Genomic DNA, 21363 nt, shown 5'->3' with positions numbered 1-21363 from the left:
TTTTGTACATTTTTCAGGATTCTGTGTGTCCTTGGGGGCAGCCTGATACGGTTTGGTTGTGTCCCCTACCCAAATCTCATTTTGAATTGCAGTTCCCATAATTCTCACATGTCGTGGGAGGGACCCAGTGGGAGGTAATTGAATAATGGGTCTTTGCCATGCTGTTCTCGTAATAGTGAATAAGTCTCACGAGATCTGAGGATTTTATAAAGAGGAGTTCCCCTGCCCAAGTTCTTTCTGTTTGCCTGCTGCCATCCATGTAAGACGTGACTTGCCCCCCACTTGCCTTCTGCCATGATTGCAAGTCCTCCCCAGCCACATGGAACTGTCAGTCCATTAAACCTCTTTCCTTTATAAATTACCCAGTTTCCAGTACATCTTTATTAGCAGCGTGAGAACAGACTAATACAAAGCCCATGTATTTATCATCCATTGTACTCCTCCTCCCTTCCACGGTGTCAAATGGTAAATGGTGTCAAACTCGGGACACACCAGAAAACTCTCATTTTTAGAATTTATTTAGCCCTTCAATTTTCAGGACTTTGTGGAAGTGTAGAGGTCATTGAAGCCTGGTTTCTACCCTCAGAGAGCTTATCATCTAAGGGACAACGCTGACACGTATCATACCAATTTTAACCCAAGCAGAGTAGGGCAGGTGCCATTGCAGAGATGCTTTAGGATCTTGCCATTGCGAGAGCTTGGGAGAAAAGAGAAAGAGAGACATCATTTGCCTGTGGACCCAGGGAAGGATGCTCAGGAGAGGAGACTTTTTAAAGATCCAGCTCAAATAAAAGATGAGCATTTCGCAGGCCGCAGGAACAATGTCGTCCAAGACACAGCAGTGTAAAATGTCTATTCCTGGAAATACTAGCAGTCTGGTGTCTTATTTTTAACATAAATAAATACTAAAGCAGCGAGTCTTGCATTGATTCACGCCTGTGAGCCAGCCCATCTCTATGGTCCTATAATTTCCATTCCCTCTCTCCAGCCCCCATTCCCCAATCGGGAGCACATTCTATTCTCTGTTATCCAACCTCCAACTGGAGATATGTTTTGAAATAAGTGATATTTGCTCTTTGGTGGCCCCTCTTCCGCCTCATTATCTGTCCTATCATGCCTTCAAGGCCTTGCACAATCTGCTCCTTTTCCTACCTCACCAGCTGCATTTGGGCTACTCTCCCCACCACTCTACCTGCCCAGTCACAATGCACTACTCTGTCTTTCCCCAGCAGGTATGTCTCCTTTCCACCCCAGGGCCTTTACACATGCCATTTTTTGGTTTGTTTATCTGACTTCTCACGCAGCAAATTCTTTCTCCTGATTCATTTTCCCTTCCCTCTTCCACCCTGGCACATCGCCATGTCTTGTCATTTGGCTGTCCAGAAAGCTCAATCTGAAGATCTAATTAAATGTAAAAGACAATGCAGAAAGGAGGTGATGCAAGAATCTGCTCTGAAATGGAGGAAGGATTGCTGTGTCCTCATGAGCACATCTCCCTTTTCTCCTCCCTATACCAAACCTTAAGAGGACCCCTTATTTTTGTTTACTTGGAGGGGTAAGCGTGATCCGATGTGAGGGGTGGAGGTAATTATCAGGTTCCATATGGCCACTTTCCCCTTTGCCAATGTCACCTGTGACATTGCAAAGCTGTCTCATCATTTCCAGAATGGATTTTGTGTAGGTATTCAAACCCATGTTTTTCTTAATTCTACCACACCCACCACTGACGCCTCCCAAATCTGGTCCCACTTATCCTTAATATGCAGATTCTACTTTTTCTGTAAAATCTTTCCTGATATCTCCATCCCACAGAAATCTTTCCGTGACCCTATCTCTGGGAACAACGTAAATTAATAGTACCTTATTTAGCTATTGAATAATCTCCAATTGTTATTCTGTAGCTTATCTTGTCTCCTGTCCTGGGCACATAGTTGATGTTTAATAAATATTTGGTCAAATTGCCAGTTGAGAAAAACATAGAGATAAGGCCATTAAAAGAATATAAACTGGGCAAAACTGCAACCATGCATGTGCATGTGCGTGTCTTTGTGTATGTGCATGCTTGTACCTGTTCTGTAATGACAAAAGCTCTCTTCCACGTCCTTTGAGACATTACCAAATGCCCCCTCAGTTCTCTAGTCATCCATTCTAATATTTGAGCAATGGGTGCTCTGCCTCCTCCCTAGGCCTCCAATGATTAGCGTATGGCCCGGTCAATGCTTGCAAGGAGAGCTGGCTTCTGACCTCATCGTTAAGAGGCAATGCTTTCTCCTCTGGCGCCAAACATCTGCTGAACCTATTTCTGTTTCCACAGCAGAGAATTCATTACTGGCCCTGTGGCTTTTCAAGCCCAGCAGGGTGCAGGTGAATTGGAGAGAATGGGAAGAAAGAGAACTCTGGTGGTCTGATGACAACAGACAATTCCTTGCCCGATTCATCCTTTCATCAGAGTGACTTACAAGGTGCAGAGTTGACTGATGAATGTACTTGGACAGTAAAAATTGTATGAACATACGAACTAGGTCTGGTTTCAGATCCCCAATACTTAGTATACAGTCAGCACTTGATAAATATTTAAGGAATGAGTATATGTATGCGTGTGCTGGGAAAGTCTTCAGAGAAGCAGAATTCAGCTTCCTCTGGAGATAAACTTTGTCATGTGTGTCAATGCCCATGGGCATTACTTAGCTGTCTTAGGCTGTGCAAGCTCCAGAGTGTGCAAACAGGAGGAGGACAGCAGCTTAGTCAGGCATGCTCTACCCAGAGAGTCTAGGCAATAAATGGGATGTTGTATCAATAACAATAATATGCTATTATTCCTACTTTCAATACTAATAATAGTTACCATTTATTAAGTACTTATATATCAATAGTTAGCAAATCATCTCTTACTTAATTATGACGACTATCAAAGTCCTTTCTACCCTGGAGGGTTGATAAATCTATCAGGTCCAATAAACATTTGCAGAGCCAGGCACAGGAGGAGGATGGAAGAAAGAAAAAAGAGGGGCAAGAAATACAGGCAGAATCACGGCCTTTAAATAACTCTCAATTCATAAAAGGAAACAGAAAGCAAACTAGAACTCAAGGCAGAAAAAGATTAAGAACTAGGAAGAATTGTAGACAAAAGTTTTGGGAACAGTCCAAAGGGAGAGTGATCAGTTCTCAGTGGGGTGGGAAATCTTAGAAGGCTTCCTAGATGTGGAATTTTTGAATCTATAGCATTTCTATAGGCAGAGAATGAGGAAAGGACATTTTCTTAACCAACAGATCAGGATAAATGAAGGTCAGGAGTTTTGGTGTGAGTGTTATCTTAGAAATAAGTGTTTCATATAGTGAGGCTGGAGTGTCACATGGGTAGAAAGAGAGATGCAGTGGAGGAAGAATAGCTCTGTGCCCGATCCTGGAATGCTTTCAATGATGGGCTGAAGTGTATGGATTTTATTCTGTAAACAATGAATGCTTTTGATGAGGAAGCAATATGTTTTATTGAGGTAATTCTAGAATGAAAGTTACATTGTATATTGTCTTAGTCTATTCAGGGTGCTGTAACAAAATACCATAAACTGGTGGCTTATAAACAGCAGAAGCATATTTCTCACCATTCTGCAGGCTGCAAGTCCCAGCAAATACAATGCCTGATGAGGGCTCACTTCCTGATTCATAGAAGGCACCTTCTCTTTGTGTCCCCCTATAGTAGAAGGGGCAATGCAGCTCTTCGGGATATCTTTTATAAGGGCACTGATTCCATTCACAAGGGGTCTACCCTCATGACGTAATCACCTCCCCCAAACCCCATGTTTTAATACCACCACACTAGTGATTAGGTGTCAGCATATGAAATTGGATGGGGACATGAATACTCAGACTATGACAGATAAAGAATGATCACAGCTAAATTTTATTAAGTGCTCACCATGTACGAGCCACTGTTCTAGGCAGCTGTATTCTGTCTCGCTCCACCCTACTAGTGTGTGAAATAAGTTTAATAATTATGCCATTTTACAGATGGGAAAACTGAGGCACAGAGAGGTTAAGCTACTTTCCCAAAGCCACATATCTGTCATTGGAAGACCCAGGAATCCAACCTAGAAGTCTTCCCCAGAGCCACTTTTAAATATCCTACTGCACCACCTCACCCTATCCTATCACAATTCTACCTGGGTGGGAGCATGAGGGCTTGAACTGAGATTGTAGAGGTGAGTATTTCCTTGCATTCACATAAAGAAATACCATAATAAAAGTGGTCATCTATAGAAGGCAATATCAGGGTCAAGGGACAGACAAGGAGTAGAAGGGGGTGACACATCTCAATGTATGCCTTTTAATATGGTCCTTTTCTTGCCCATATGAATGTGTTATTTGTTCAAAAAACAAGATGACACAAAAGAAAGGGTACAATTTAAAAGTTAATTTCAAGGAACAAATGAAAGTGCATAAGAGCTGGATGGGTTTGGAAGACAAATGAAACAGGCAACACAAACAAAGCAAACCCTGGAGTTTCTCACTTGAGTGTTTGGAAGATGGTAGCCCACTAGCCTAGCTGTGGAAAACAGGAGAGTGGGTTTGAGGGTGGCCACATTCAGCCTTGTTCTTAGGTGACAGTGGACATCTAGATGTTGAGGTTGAGCATGATAACCAAGGTGGGATGTTGACTGGGGAGGTTCTCATGAAGATGGTAATAGACCCCGTGAGTAGATGGTAACCTTAAGGAGAGAGTAAAGAAGGAGAAAACAAGAGAGCAGATGACAGAGGTTAATGAAATCTGCACTAAAGGGACTGCCCCAGAGAAGCTAAGATGGAGACTGTGAGGCCTTGGTCAAGGGCCAGGATAGAGAGATGAGTACAGGAAACAGAGGGAGCAGAGAGTTTCCAGAGGAGGGGAATGATTTCCTGGGGTCTCATGGGTTAGGACTGAGACCGGTTTGGGGATCAGAATGCTGAGCTTCCGGAGGAAAGGAGACATATCAAAGATATTGAGTGTGACTGTTCAACTGAGGGGCCCCTTGTGGGACGTCTAAGGCCCTTTCTCCCAGTTCTGTAAGAGATAACAAGCAAGGTGGATACTGAGATGTTTTCAGTCCCTACATATCAGCCAGTGTAGATGTTCTGTTTTTCAGGGAGGGGTTTTTAGGCAACATACGCCAGCACCTGAGTGGTTAAAAGGGATACTGAGGCAGACAATGGTAGAAAGCTTATCTGATTTTTTCTGTCATCACCCATTCAGGATAATGGGAACCTATAATTTGATGTGTTTGCTTTTCATTCTTCCTTTCTGTCTTTTCATCACACACATCAATGCAAATACAATTGCACACACACACACACCAGGCAAAAATGCACAAGCATTTTTCAGGCTAAGACTCATTGCTGCTCGGTGGGAGGGAGGGAGAGCAGAGCCGAGGAAAGGAAAGAGAGATGCAAGCCACCCTAGCTACTTTTACTCCCCTTTAAGGCTGCATGGTTACGGTCCTGGGAAAGAAAACTCCTGCATTCCTCCCCTTTAATTGGGTTTATTGTTAAAGCACTGGAGCAGCTAATCCTCACAGACCTGTAGGAGCTGGAGTGGGAGCCCAAGCAGGATTCTTGCCGAGTCCGTGGGTAAGACGACCCTGCTTTTCTTGGCTTTAGGGGGTCTCCTTGCTTAGTGGGAAGTGTGCAGCACCTAACGAGTGGATTTGAAGAGCCACTTTGTAAGCAACTTGGGCATTTATTTCAGCCCCAGTTCCAGGCTTCCCTGACTCTTTTGGCATCAAGGGTAAGTTATAGGTGTCTTGGAAAATAAGTCTGAATGGGGGTCCGGGCGGAGCCATCTGTCCATGATTCCTGGGCTGGCTTGCATGGAAACCTTTTGCACTTCTGGGCAGGGAAAAGGGAGAAAAATATCTTTATGTGCCCCTCCTGCAATGTCTGCATTCTAGGGACAAGCCTCCAAGCTCTATGCCTGGAGGGACCCCATCTATCTGCTGGGGTGTCAGGACCTCCAGCTCTCTTGCACCCCTCCCTCCTGTTCAACCTTCATCTCTTAACCTCTCTGACCCCATCCATCAAATAAGGTATGCCCTCTCTGTCTACCTCTTCGGGTTATTGGGAGGATTAGGAGAACCAATGACAAAACGATTTGTAAACAGCCTGTGGCTCTGCAAACCTAAGGAAGAAGAATCAGCCTCAGTCTCTCCTGGAGAGGTCTGTGGACAGGCTTCAGGCTCCCTATCCCTGGCCACGTTAAGATGCAGAACACAGTCGAGCTATCGCTGTCAGTCACAAGACAGCTCCTTCACCTTCCCCAGGGGCGCGTCTACCTCCCTTCTGTTTTTAAACTTCCCTAGTTTACCTCTCAGGTGAAGATCTTGAAAGGAGGTCTGGATTCACCAACATCATCACCCCCATCCACACCGTGGCCCCTTCTCTCCACGTAACTTTGACGTACAAACATTAACCCTGAGGCTCCCGGAGGTGGCTGCCAGGGCTCACGATGGTCTGGCTGCAGTGCTTGGCTGGCCAGCCTCTTGCTCTGGAGTGAGATAAATTGATCATGAGGAAAATCTCTGAGAAGGGTCAAGAGAGTCAAGCAGATTCCGCCTTAGGTAAGAAGATGATCTTTTCCAGATCATAAGCTGAAGACAGAACAAGGCCCCTGTCATTCCTGCTGACCCAAGCTTAACCAGAACCAAAGATGAGACCCACCTCTAAAACAGGCCGTAACACAGAGTGCTTAGTAATACCTGGTATGCAGACCACATTTTACAGTTTATAATGTGTTTATAATTAATCTTCTTTAGGACGATCCCATCAGATGGTGTGGCATGTATTATTTTCCCCTTAATATAGATGAGACCACTGAGGCTCAGAGGTTAAAGGGGTTGTAAAGCTGGTGATGATGGTGGCATTTGAACCCAGATCTATTGATATATTCAGTGACCTTTCCATGATGCTGCAGATTGCTCTGGTGTGTGTGTGTGCGTGTGTGTGTGGCTGCTTATTAACAGTCCTCCTCAGAAAGTACTCTTTGGGAAAGAAGCTTGAGGTTAGAGTGAGAAATGGTTTGAGCTAGAGCCATGAGAGGCTTGGGGCAATAGATATGCTGCCCCCAGCCTCCGCGCTGAGAAATCTGAGTGCTTTAAGGATTCAGTCCTTTCCAGATTGTCCGAGCCATGTGTTCCCAGGGGAATCAGTCAGGCGTTAGGATTGCATTACAGTATCATGAGGATGAAGGTGGAGATGAGTGACATCCCAGCAACCGCCACCAGGAAAGAGGCAACAGGTTATATGGTACAGTGATGAGAAGACTAGCGTTGGAATTCAGTTCAGTTCTATCATTCGCTATCAGTTTGATGTGGGGGATTTTTCTGAACATTTCTACTTATCAGTACCTGAGCCGTAAAATGCGGTTACCATGAAAGGGGGCCATGAGTCATTAAACAAGATAATGCATGCAAAGTGCCTAGCGCGGTGCCCCACCCAGGTGCGTGGTCCAGGGCAGCGAATACTATAAAGCCTGGGAGAGAGTCTACCTGGAAGTGAAAAGCATCCCCTCTAAGAGGAGAGCACATCCCTCGCTCCCTCTCCCCCATACACACGCACACAGGGCCAGAAATAAATTGCCACACGAATGCGCGCGAGTGGCGGCGCCTAGCCACAGCCTGCCAGCGCCAGCGAGTGAATGAGCTGCCGCATGAATGAGGGGAGCGGCTGAGTCTGCAAACAGGCTGCGTGCCTGGCGCTACAACTGCAGGCGCGCCGCCACGGTCAATGGCTAGGGGGTTGGGGCTGAGTGGGAGCGGCTGCCAACAAGAAAGCAAGCTGAAGCAGGCAGGGGACTGCACGGACTATCCATGATTGTGGAGGAAAGGCTGGTAACTCAGAGCTTCCTGACACAGCCCTTCGTCCTGAATTCAGCCTGTCCTTTCTTTTGCACTCCATTCCTGGTAGGGGAAATATCCTTCCTCTCCCCTTCTGGAAGCCGCAGTAGAGTGCCTGGCTGTGACGGTTAATAGTAATGAGCGTTCGGCCTGTACAAAAGAGGCACCTCTTGCATGGGATTAGGCTTGAAGGCGGTGTGTGACACACAGTCAGTGTTAACCTTGAAAACTCCTTAGAAAAGTGCCCCAGTGGAGACCTGATATCGCCCATGAAAAAACCCAACAAAAGTATTATTTCCTCCCTTGTTGCAACAGTTCCCTGCTTTCTTGGTTGGGTACCAGATGAAGTAGTTGGCTTGCATTCAGGGCTATGATGTATGAAAAATCATATATCTTTAAACACTTTAGAATCACAGTGAGATGAGATGCTCACACTGTGAAAGGCACGTGGGAGCTGAAACCAGCTGAAGGAACAGCAGATCCCTGTCTCCTGTCCTGTGCTCACCCCTGTTTAAGTCCTAATTGGTTTCCCTTTCTTTCTCCAGTGCTTAGTGTTTAATTCATGTGCCTATAATGTGGACCTACTGCATGGCACTTTAGAGGTTGCAAACTGCTTTTGTGCCCATTGAAGCATTAGCCCTCTAAAGGAATGCTGAGAAATAGAGCAGGGATTATTATTCACACTCAGCAGATGAGGAAAAAGAGGCCCAATATGCTTAGCAGCACACTAAGAATAAGCAACATACCCTGCTCTCTACAATGGCCCCTGTGTGTTGACCTCTCAGCTACCACATGAAGCCCTAGAGAATGGTCTTCACATCCTCTGTAAGAAGCACATAATAAACCATAAGCAACACATAAATTATGGCTTGTCACTGCAGTTGGAGTGATTTTGTTAAACTTAAATGTAGGGTTGCGCCTTAAATAAACTGCAGACAACAATGGAAAAACCTTCTCCCTGGGTCATTTTGTGAACAGAAACTGGCATGCAGAGTTGATCTTTGAAATGCAGAATGACAGTGGCAGAAAGGCTGGGAAATGGAGTGGGTGGTCCTTGGAGTTTCTCTCCAGTCAGAAGCCTCCTGAAGCCTTTAGGCTCCAGAATCTGGGCTTTGGCAAGCTGATGAGCCACTTGGGTTGCAACCCATGAACTAGAAATGAGTTCTGACACAGGCCCAGCCATTCACCTACGACACCACAAGGAGGGTAAAACTGTGACTGATGGCAGAGGGCTGCTAGAAATTTCATCTATCCTTTCAAAATATGAAGAATTACAAAGCATTAGAGATGGCCTAGTCTACATTTCCAAAGGACGCTCTGAGAAACCCTAGATCCCCCGCACACTAATACGAGTGTTACAGAAGGAAAGAATTTCACTATCTACTAAATTTGGGAAATGCCGGATTAAACAGCATTAAGCATGTGTCTTTAATGGTCCTCAGAGCCTTTAATAAGCTAATGTGGATTATGAATCTCCAAGAAGGGGGCTAGAGGAGGTAGCAAATCCACCCTGCTCACAGAGAGTCGCCCAGGACTAAGATAATGAAAAGCAAACTTCAGGGAACTTTAATCTAGTCCAATCTCATCTGTTCACCAAACAGGAGGATGGAAACTCAGGGATGTATAGTGATCTGCTTGGGGCTGCACAGCTACTGGATATCAAACCAAGACTGGAAAAAGCCTGGGTTCTTTCTAGTATTCTTTTAACCCAGTGGATTATATAAAGTTCAATATGGGCCAGAGTGTAGAAAATTGTGGGACCCAACAAGAAAACTTCCCAACTTTTGCCTTTTACCCTTTTGTAACCAAGCGCTGACAGATTTCCATGATTCTGTGTGTCCCAGCCTGGAGGCAGAGAGCACATTGTTATTGAAGATGATCCAACTGTTAACCTCCCTCCCAAGGCCCATAGGATCTTCTGAGTCATGGTCCCAAAGAATGGAAAATCCTGGAAGCAGAGACTATAAAACAGTCTTAGGGTAGACTGATTCCTCTAAGGTCAGTGAAAGAGCCAGGCATGATCCAGAAGGCCTGAGCCTGCTCACTATGCCCCAGAGTGATTCAAGCCTCCTTGCTCAGAAGCCCCTAGTGACAGCACCAGCAAAAGGAAGGTGGCTCTTTCTATGGGTAGAATTGAGAACCATTATCTGTGGGCTTAAGATTGCAGAGGTGCTACTCAAAGATGCTCTCCTTCCCTGTCCCCATCAACTCTGGTTAGTCCATGCCCAGTTTAGGAACACTATGATTGTTCCTACACTGTACATATTGTAATGGATTGGAGTGGATTGGATTGGAGTGGAGTAGGGTGAATTGGATTGGATTGGATGGAAAGCCTTTGAATTCTAACGTGATGCTTCTAAGACTCTGGATCACCTAATTAGGAGTGTAACACTTTTAAGCTATTAGCCCAGCTGATGTGTTTAATAAGCACCTCAGGGCAGGTCCCTAAATGGCTGCAACTCAAATAGGAAACTTTGGGTAGTGAGGCCATGTGGAGAGTGGGGCAGAAGTGAGAGTCCAGAGAAAGAATCTGGCCAGTGTGAGGTCATGAGGTGACCTGGCAGTTTTAGGGTATATGACCACAGTGAGGAGGCCACTGCAAACAAACCTCATCTGCCTGAGAGTTCTGTCTGGGGCTAGTGATGCTCCCTTTACTAAATGAAGCTGGAAAAGGAGGAAGGACAGAGAAGCTCCATGGAAGGAGCACCTGCCTGCTGGGCTCATGGCCCAAGCATCTCTCACCAGCATCTCATAAACAGGCATCACACAGCCTGCCACTAGGAGCATGGAAAGGGCTGCACTCAGAGGCAGCATCCACCCCAAGGCTGTACTGCCTGCCCTTTAGGAAGAACTTTCCCCTCTGTAGCCTCCTCCACAGCTACAGAATTTTCCCCCAAGAGGCCAGGAAGATCATCCAAAAAATACAGTTGAGCACTAACCAGGAGGCAGGTACTGCAGCAGCCCCAAGGGAGTCAGCGAAACAGCCAAAGTCTTTGTCTGTGTGGGGTTACTTTCTATAGAGAAGATCAACCTCAGACAAATAAACAGGGTGCTTTGAGATTGTCATATGTATTACAGAAGAAAGGATTGGCTCACCTAAGAGAGAGTAACTCTGGGTGTGGGTAGACAGACTCTAGGTAGAATGGTCAGAAAGAGCCTTGTCTAGTGTCCCAGGGAAGTTCTTCTGACCAAGAACTGGACACAGGTCCCATCCCAGGTACTACTATCCCTGAAATCATGATGACAACAAAGAAGCCAAGCAGATTTGGCCTTCTATGGCCATTCCACCCTCTCCTGCTACTGTGCCATGGGCAGAACTTCACAGTGAGGACTACAGAGAGGGAGGCCCTGCTGCAGTCCCTTGCCGGGGCTCAGGTCTTCTTGCTATAGGCTCCTCTCTAAAGCAATATAAAGAATACATCCACCCACCTTCCATACTCATCTTAAGTCTAACTCCTCCACAGTGTGCTCCCCAATCAACCCACCCCCAAGCTTTTCTTTCTCATTCACTCATTTAGCAACCATGGGCTGGACCTTCAGAGAGTGCCAGGAACAGTAGTAGGTTCTAGGATTTCAAGGATGAGTAAAACGTGGTCCCAGTCCTTTAAGGAGACTGGCCTGCATTCTTAGCTCCTTATTTATATATCTGCATTTGATCTTCATAACCTGATTGTAAGCAGTTTTAAGGCCAGACTCCTATCACAGAAATGTCTATTTATAGCCCAAAGGGCATACAGGAAGTACTTAATAAATGCATGTTGAGTGAAGGAGTATTACCTCCACAACTCAAAGATAGTTCCATGAATAAGGTCATTTCCTTTGCTAGGAGCCATTTTCGCAGAATATTCTTGAGAATCTTGCTGTGCTGAGGTGCAAGGCGCCTGAACCAGCCACGAAGCCAACATCCTCCAAGTCTCCTGAGCTATCGACATGAAATCAGCCCTAAATCTCAGAGAAATCTGTGGCGGCTGCTCCTGAGCTTTGAAACCCAATGGAAATTGTTGCCAGAAATAGAGTGAGAGGCGGGAAGTACTTTGGAAACAAATGAGAGCAATATTGGAGCTTCAAGCTCCTTAGAATTTGTTTTCTTTTCCTCTGAAAAGGCCTAGATTACAGAAGTCAAGTGAGGAGGGGGAGGACTTTAGCAGAAAGAAGCAGGATGCAGCCATGGAAGGAACGTGGGCACCCCTTTCAAAGCCCGCTGTTCAGACTTCCACCACACAGGGCATGGGGGTCCTGAGGCAATCGCTCTGGTTACAGAGGGGTGGGAAGGAAAAGCCAAAGCTATGGGGGTTTCAGATCTGGGCCTTTGAGTTTTCCACATTGCACTGAAGACGGAACTAAATGGTTAGGATTCAGTGTATGGGAGGAGGAGTGGGCGGGAAAGATGTTTTCTTACAGCCTAGCTTCGGCTAAGAATACTATGTTTTTAAAGCTATTTAAGAGAGAAGAGAAAGAAGGAACAGTGAGTACAGATCTGCTAATGAGGTGGTACAGCCTCCTGGAGAACAGGCCGTCATTCCATGGGAGCTCCGGAAGGGGGAGTGATGGACGCTTGGCTCTTGGTCCCAGAGCTGGAAGGCAGCTCTTGATTGGCTGGAAAAGCAGCATCCACAGCCCTGTTGTTCTGTGGAGAGAGGAGACAGGGAGGGTGGGGGAGGTACACAGGCAGTTGATTTTGCTTTGTTAAATGTTCAAACCTTTGCCCTCATCCCCTACTTTCAAGACTTCCCAGCAGCAGTGTATCTACACAGCGAGAAGTATTTGTGATGCCCCCTGGAGACTGGGTCAGCTAAATGAGATTCTTTAAACCTGATAAGATTAACATGCAATAATGGACAATCTCAAATTTAAAGTACCCCATTTTTCTTTTTGCAGCCTGGTAAAGCGAGTGAGAGTTCATGCATTCTAGATGCCAAGCACCCTGATAAGTGGAAGCTGCTAGATTTGGGGTTCAGGATCTACAGAAAGGCATCTGGCTAAAGATATTCCCCAACTCTTACATTCTATCTTCCTCAAAGAGATCTCCACCAGTCAGGGTCCATTTGTCTCCACCTTGTGTACTGTGCCCTCAAAGTCAAGTGTCAGCCCACCACTGCCAGTGAGACCTCCTCTGGCCAGTGCCTGCATCCTGAACTGCTGTGGTCCCTTTGGGCTGCCACCCTGACAAGAGGAACAGATCATCTAATGGGCCAGAAGATCCAAACACAAGCTACCAGATGTATATACAACTAGGTCAATCATGAAGGAGTTTCTCACATGCATTTTTTAATAATAAATAGCCACCAATTATTATATAGCCAGGTTGCAAGTTGACACACTATTAAAATGTACACCAGAAAACGCAGCTTCCTTATTTCTTATAAATCTCTCTCATGAACTCCCACCCCATCAGGCAGCAAAAAAGGAAATGGGGAACTTTACATTTCAATTTGTCCATTGTAGCATATAAATCTCCCTTTGGGTTTCAAGAGTCTCCTTTAGCTGACATTATGCCTTTCAGGAAAACACAGCCTTGAGCTGGCCTTTCCTCTTCCTGCTCAACTTCAAGGTGGCATTTTACGTTGTAAGGTATTTACTTGACCTTGTTGTCGTATATACCTTACATACGGTATATATGACAGTATATACCGTATACTGAGTATGAAGGGGGCCTCAGACTTCTCAGACTTATCAGGGACCCTGGATTCCACAGTCCTCTGGATCCCATCAGAAGCTGACTAGTGACTTCTGAAGTATGACTGGTCCCACCGGTTCATGGGGATCATACTGACATACTCTACTAAAGGCCCTGATCCCAGCTGTTTGCTTACCTGAAAAGTCCTGGTCATCACCATCTCTTCTCACCAACCCCTGCCGGCTGGCCCTGACCTGCTCTACATCCCCTCATAGGGCCATGAGCCACGATGAGCTGGTAAATGTTTAATGACAGGTTTTGGGGCAGGGGGCCAGTGGAGTCAGGGAGAAGCCCTGATTATAGCTGTTGCCACTGTCCATGGTGTAAATATAACAGGAAATCTCGAAGGGAGGAAATTTCTTTTGCAGAGAAGTTATTTCACATGCTCTTTGCTTGGTTGGCTCCTTCCCAAACTTTGTGTCTCAGCTTAAATATGGCCTGCTCAAGAGGCCTTCCCTGGCCTTTATCTAAAGAAGACTCCCTACTTATCTCTACGACAAACCCAGGTTTTTGTCTTTCATGATTTTCCCCACACTTTGTAATTGTACATGTGTGACTTTACTTGCCCATTGCCCATCTCCTTCAGACTGGCACCCTCATGAAGGCAGGGCCAGCATCTGTGTTGTTATCAGTACACATCGGCACCTTGCATACAGTAGGTGCTAAATAAATATTAGTTGACTGTTGGATACATATGGTAACTCCAGAACTCTGATATAAATTTAGGAAATGATTCAATTTAGATTTTCATGAATAACTATTTGCCCAGCACTGTGCTAAATGTTGTAGGAGTTACAAAAACAGCACAATACTCATTCATTTAACCCATAACAGGTGGGAGAGAGGTACTAGTGAGAAAAATTGAGGGAGGTGGCAGAGTTGTGACATTAGAGAGGAAGCCTGGCTGACTCTGTAGTCTGAGTAAACATTATGACTATCATTTGGAAAACATAGGACATGCCTCAGCTCAGCTCAGATCCCCTCAAGGTGGATATTCCCAGGTTATCTACACACGTACTCACTACTGCCCTGACGTGAGCATGCAGCAAGCATAGTAGTAAGCATTCCATGAATTTGTCCTTGTACTTTTTATAAGCAAGTGTGGAGATAGTTTTATTTTTGCCAGTTATCCAGGTTTGCTCCTAATCCTTCCTTTTGATGATTACAGCAAGATGTGAGTATTGCAGCCTGTTTTTAATCTTGTTTGACAAAGCAACTGACCAGACCTTTTTTCTCCTCCTTCTCCCCCCATTCCAATAAAGCATCCTCAGAAGCTTCAACTCTGGAGGCGATGGGTCGAAAGGAAGAAGATGACTGCAGTTCCTGGAAGAAACAGACCACCAACATCCGGAAAACCTTCATTTTTATGGAAGTGCTGGGATCGTAAGTCCTGGGGCTATGAGGCCAGGTGGGCTGGGCTGCCTGCAGTGGGAGGTTGGAAGAGTTGTTCTCTGCTGGCTGCAATTGATGAACTGGACTGAGGCTGCTGTGACTTCATTTCGATTTCTTTAAGGGACTTAGGGAGAGTTTTGTGGCCTGGAGGATGGTGGGTGGAGTGGGTGGCAGGTACTTTGGGTAATACCAAAGATGATTTAATACATTGGATATAGTCCCAGCTACTCGGGAGGCTGAGGCAGGAGAATTGCTTGGCGGGAGGCGAACCCAGGAGGCGGAGGTTGCAGTGAACCGAGATTGCGCCACCGCTCTCTAGCCTGATGACAGAGCAAGACTCTGTCTCAAAACAAGACAAAACAAAATTGGAGCCCTCAGGGAATACCAGTCCCTTTCCCCCAGGGCTTACCTCCTTCCGACCCACCTGCAGTGACCTATCCTCCTTCCAGATCTGTGACAGCTTGTGGGTTCTTGCCTCTGTCACAGGAGAGGGGAGTTGGAGAGCACTTCTGGAGGGCCAGTGACCCTAGAACTTTCCCAGCCTCCTCCCCCAGCATCTTCATTTCTCCAGCAGTGAACAACCCCATCTTCTGCTCTCACTGGAACAGAAGGGGCTTTTGAGGTCCAGGGAGCTCATGGGTCACACACACCTGAATCAGCCCCCTGCGCCACCATCCTCCCTCCTCCATATCTAAGTGTTTCAGCTGTGCTGTAGTCCATACCTCTGCCAGCCTGCAGGGTGTCTGAGCCTGCCCCTTGAAGATGATTACACGACTGGCAGACCAGAGACAGTTTGTCTGGAGCTGACTCTCCACTTAGTCCTCCCTCTCCCCTGGGAGGCTGCAGACTCTGACGCAGGCTGGCAGCAGCTCCGGGCCACTGGCCCCCAACCCCCTCAGAACCCCAGCTGGTCAGCTAATTAGTCTAGGCTAATTGGGCCTGGGCAGTGAGGAGCAGCCAGCGGGCTGTCCATCCGGGTAAGCTTTCTCTGTAGCCAATGCCACTTAACTTTGCCCTGACTAGGAGGCAATGACCTCAGGCAATGACGGCTGCCCACACTCGTGCTGTAGACAGAGAAGTGACTTCTGAGCCCTCCTGGCACAGGCAGGTTGTCAGGCTGTGAAAGTGCAGGAGGATCCCAGCGGGATGCTGGTCATGAGAGCATGGGCCTTCCATCAAAGGCCTTTACCAAGACGGGAGTGACGAGAGAGGGGGTTTTGGCAGGAGAAAGAGACAAGGCTCACGAGTAAGTCAGAAATGATTTGCTAAGTGTTCCAAAAATCCAGAGGAGAGGAGAGAAGGGAGCCCAGGTTGACAAGAATTTACCATCTGCTAGACTTGTGCTGTAGGACTCCAAAGATGGACACACCTTCCCTCTTAGAGCTCAGTGAAGTTTACCATAGCAGCACCTAAATCTGGGAGAACATCGGAGTCATCTGGAGAGTTTACGCCTCCAACTTTTAACTGTGAAAATGTTTAAACATATGGAAAAGGTGAAACAATGGTAAAATGAACATCAGTATACCCACCATCTAAATTCAACATTGTTAACATTTCACTATACAGTATGTATTTTACATCACACACAGACACACACACACACACACACATACATGTACTGAACACTGAACTATTTGTAAATAAGTTGCTAACATGATGACATGTCACCTCCGAATCTTCTGTTTGCATCTCCTAAAATAAAGGCATTTTCACATATATCTACAATATCATTGTCACACTCAAGAAAATGAATAACAATTCCTTTTAGCCTGGGTGACTTTTGAAAAATAAATCCCTGGTCTCAGACCCACTAAACTGGAATTTTGGGAGATAGGATGCAGCAGCCAGGAATCTATATTTTAAGCGCTGCTGGTGTTCTAATGTATCTAGCTCAGCAGTGATTTGAAGGGAGCAGGAGGACAAGACAGGAGGCACGTCACAGCTGTTGCAGAAGTTAGAGCTGAGCGAAAGAGAAGACACCTCAGTGGTGCTCGGGATGAAGACCAGTATCCCCAGGCTGCAGATCCCACAGACTTACCATAGTGGGGTGCGGTTCAGAGTGGACAAGTGTACAAATTATGAAAAAGTTGCTCTTTTATCTAGCCTGCTGTCTGCTGGGGCAGGAAATATAATAATTATCATATGAACATGTACGATGACTTCAAGGTGAATGGCACCTGCTGGAGTTGTTGCACTGCACAACCTGCCCAACCATAGCAGGGGCCCTGTCTTAAGTGTCCATTTTCTGTGGCCTCTTAATATGTCATTCTTATGTGTTGTGTATGTATCTGTCTTTCACACTGAATCCCAAGCTAGACAAATACTAATCTCAGTGCCTGACACAGAGAGGTTCCATCAGTTCAATAAGCATTCATTGAATACCTGACAGCATTTTTCAAATCAAATGCTAATTGCTTACTTGTCCCTGTTCCTCACTATTCTATAGGCTCCTTAAGAATGGAAACACTCACCTTTTAATTTCCAGTGTCTAAGACTCAGTAGGTGCTCAATAAATCTTGGTTGAAGTAATGAGTAAGTGAATGGATTAACAGAGCAAGCTCAGGAGGCTTTGATTAACTCAGTTCCAAGTGCAGCTGGGAAAACAGGAAACTCAGACACAGGAAACACCAAGTAATTTCTAATGCAGATTTTTAAAGTCCTTGTAGAAGCTTGACTCCCATTGGGCTTTCATTCTAGCATATCCAGATGGCAGGGTCAAGGATGGCTCAGCTGTTTCCTTACTTAGATTCTCTCTCCTCTTGTACTACTGGGTGTTCTTCATAATGGTATTCAAATAGTAGTGATGATAATAATAGTATCTAACACATACAGTCTTAATAGATGTCAGAAACACTTTTAAGAAATTTACATCTATCAAGTCATTTAATTTTCTAAACAACCTTGTGAATCAGATACTATTGATACTCCAACTTTTCAGATGAGGAAACTGGGAATATGGGAGTTAAGTGACTTTTTACCCCAAAAGCTGAGATTCCAACATGAACAATCAGGCTTCACCATCCGCACCTAGCTTAACTGCTGGTCTGATGGTCTGGTCTTCAGAGGACCCCTTCAAACCAAGAGGCATGTAATTTGGAATCCTACCCTGTATTCCCATTGGTTCCACCTTCTCTGTCTTCAGAGCCTGCCTCAGAGACTGCTAGGTTCTGTCTTTTGTCTTTGAAGATCCTACTGAATGAATGAGAGGATGATCAGCACCCTGGCCTCTGATAAGGGTGATCATCACCATCTAAAATTGAGAGAGAAGTCTTTTTGTTCTCATTGTATTTCCACTGTGTCCCCTGTGCTACCTCCAGCTGCCACTCCAGTGTGCCACACTGAGTCACATTGAAAGTGACATGAATTGACTCTGTAGTGGCTTCTTTTTAGTGGGCTTGCCAAGTGGAGAAATCTCTCCACAGCTGCAGTGGAGTCTCTGTCTCTAGGGATCATTCCCAAACTATAGAACCAGGAAGTAATACACGCCTAGTCCCTGAATCTGTGGTGGGATCTTTTTCTTCCAATATGATCTTTAAATTAGAAAGCACATTAGCATGTCAGATACACCTGCCATCAACATAGCTCATCAGCGCCCAAATGACAGTGAAGAGTAATTATCAGCCTTTCCCTCAGCTACTCTTTCACTTTGCCTCTAAATTTAATTGTTTAACTTTTTAGTTGGAAATAATTTCAAACTTAGAAAAACATTTAAAAAATAAGAATAACACCAGGCGTGGTGGCTCATACCTGTAATCTCAACACTTTGGAATGCCAAAGCAGGAGAATTGCCTGAACCCAGGAGTTCAAGACCAGTTTGGGCAACTGTATTAGTCTATTTTTATACTGCTACAAAGAAGAGCTCGAGACAGGGTAATTTATAAAGGAAAGAGACTTAATTGACTCACAGTTCAGCATGGCTGAGGTGGCCTCAGGAAACTGACAATCATGGCAGAAGGTGAAGGGGAAGTAAGGCTCCTTCTTCACAAGGCAGCAGGAAGGAGAAGTGCCAAGCAAAGGGGGAAGAAACCCTTATAAAACCATCAGATCCCATGAGAACTCACTCACTATCATGAGAACATCATAAGGGAAACTGCCCCCATGAGCCAATCACCTCTACCTGGTCTCTCCCTTGACACGTGGGGATTATGAGGATTATAGGGATTATAATTCAAGATGAGATTTGAGTGGGGACACAAAGTCTAAACAGATCAGCAACATAGTGAAGCCCTGTCTCTAAAAAAATAATAAAATAAAATAAGAATAAGAATGGTAGAAAGAATTTCCAAATGCCCACTGCCCAGATTCACCTCTTGTTCACAATTTCCCCCATCTGCCTTCTCATTGCAATGTTCTCTGTAGATTTGTAGAGATAGATGTAGAAAGATGATTCTTTCCTAATCTCCGAAGAGTTAGTTGTGGACACCATCACCCTTTACCCATCAAGGACATTCGTGTATATTTCTAGGGATGGAGTATTCCCTTACGTGACCATAGTACAGTTCTCAACTTCAGTCAATTGAATATTGACACATTAAGTGTACCTAGTCTGTCATCCATACTCCGGTTTTATCGATTGACCCTATTATGTGTCTTATAGCATTTTCCCTCCAGTACAGGCTCCAGTCTAGGGTCTGGTATTGCACTTCGGTGTTATCTCTCCCTAGCTTTTTACGACTTTGGCATTTTGGAAGAATACAGGTTCCCTTCTGCCCTTTTTAAAATTTTGTATTTTCCTGATGTTTCTTCCAGATTTAAATTCAGGATATGCCTTTGTGGTCAGAGGACTACATAGACTCTGTTGCATCCTTTCTCAGGTCTCACATCTGGAAGTGTAAGATGTCTGCCCCCTACTAAGTTTTATCTTTTGGTATCTTCTCCTTAGAGGAGCTTTCTCAGAAGTGTTCCTGGTGAAGCAAAGACTGACTGGGAAGCTCTTTGCCCTGAAGTGCATCAAGAAGTCACCTGCTTTCCGTGACAGCAGTCTGGAGAATGAGATTGCTGTGTTGAAAAAGTGAGTGAGTCTTAGGGTTGATTAGATGTCACTATGGGATCATAACATTTTCTTCATAAATTTCCTTCAAGAAGGACTAGGACTGGATTTCTGCACCCAAAGGCATTGCTCCCTTTGATTGAATTGATGGGTCAGTTCAGTCAATTAGCTAAGTTTAGTTGGACAGCTGTCCTAGCTGATTGTTTTTTTTTTTTTTTTTTTTTTTTTTTTTTTTGGCAGCAAATTGATGCGCATACCCACTGGTGGCAGAACTAGTTTGTGCACATAGGCTGGAGAGTAATTAGCTCAAAGGAACAAAAATCAATTGAGGGCCAACATGAGGAAGAATTAATAATTAGGGAAGCAGCGTAAGATTTGGAAATTAGCTTCAATTTATACCAAAGCAAATGGAGGTTCAGCACCCCAACCATCATGATGAAGGCGACACTACAAATCATCAAATGTTTACAGCAAGACTCTTACAACAGGCCCTTGTGAAACCCTTACGGTGCACCAAAAGTGTATTAGGCACATGAACACAGGATCAGGACCACAAGGATGAGGCAGACAAAATTCTGTACCCTTAGGAGCCTACGTTGGATACAGAGGTGCCCATAAGGAAATCCAACAAAATCAGATGTAAGTCACACTAGCAGAAGGCAGACTTTGGAGGAGATAAAGATTCATTTTGCCTATGTGTGTGTTTTTATGAGTATGAGTTATTGGACCACTTTCAAAGAAGATGGACCTTGATGGATGAGTCAAACTTTGTGGGGGCAAGAAGGGCAGTGCAGAAAGGGAATTCAGGCCAAGAGTAGCATAAACTTTAATGTAGAACCATGTAAGTGCGAGAGCTTTTAGGGAAGAGTGAGTATTTGAAATCCTTGAATTTAGAGTGCATAGTATTAAGAGACAAGTGATGAAACTAAAATCGTGAAATAAGACCTGATTACAAAGGATCTTAGATGGCATGATAAGGAATGTTGGCTTTATTCTGTGGGCAAAAAAAAAGTCATCAAAGGATTTTAAGTGAGGAGTCACACTGTTTGATTAACATGTTGGAGCTATCCCTCTCAAGCATGGTGGAGGATGGATTGGAGGGTGCCAGCCTAGAGGACAGGAGGCCAATTGTAAGACTTTCACAATAATTTAGGCATGGGTTGAGAATACAAGAGAAGGTGGTGGCAGAATCATGTGTGCCTAAAAGGACTAGATTACAAAAGATGTTTCAAAGAGAGAAGTGACTGGGTCTGGGGTTGACTGTTAAAAGTGTACAAGACAAAAGCATTAAAAGAGACCCTGAGATTGAGCAATTAAGTGGACAACTATGTCATTGCTTGGGATAGAGAACAAAGAGGATGTGTACACTTGGATGAAATAGAAAGAAATTGGTTGGAACATACTGAATGTAAGTATCCACCTATCTCAACATGAAGGCATTT

The 21363-nt window shown here is 45.0% G+C and overlaps 1 protein-coding gene across 1 annotated transcript in view; it reads left to right on the top strand.

The window, feature by feature from the left end:
* The first annotated feature begins 5505 nt into the window (after positions 1–5505).
* Positions 5506–21363, top strand: part of CAMK1G (calcium/calmodulin dependent protein kinase IG) — a 28365-nt gene continuing 12507 nt past the window's right edge. The window contains exons 1-3 of the mRNA XM_017888313.1: positions 5506–5601; positions 14802–14922; positions 19814–19942. Of these exons, the coding sequence (XP_017743802.1) occupies positions 14831–14922; positions 19814–19942 (221 nt within the window). The 5' untranslated portion in view covers positions 5506–5601; positions 14802–14830. The remainder of the gene's footprint in view (positions 5602–14801; positions 14923–19813; positions 19943–21363) is intronic.

Source organism: Rhinopithecus bieti, unplaced genomic scaffold (genome assembly GCF_001698545.2).
Source record: "Rhinopithecus bieti isolate Rb0 unplaced genomic scaffold, ASM169854v2 scaffold_15813, whole genome shotgun sequence".
Classification (NCBI taxonomy): Eukaryota; Metazoa; Chordata; class Mammalia; order Primates; family Cercopithecidae; genus Rhinopithecus; species Rhinopithecus bieti.
This window is presented reverse-complemented; position numbering and strand designations above follow the sequence as displayed.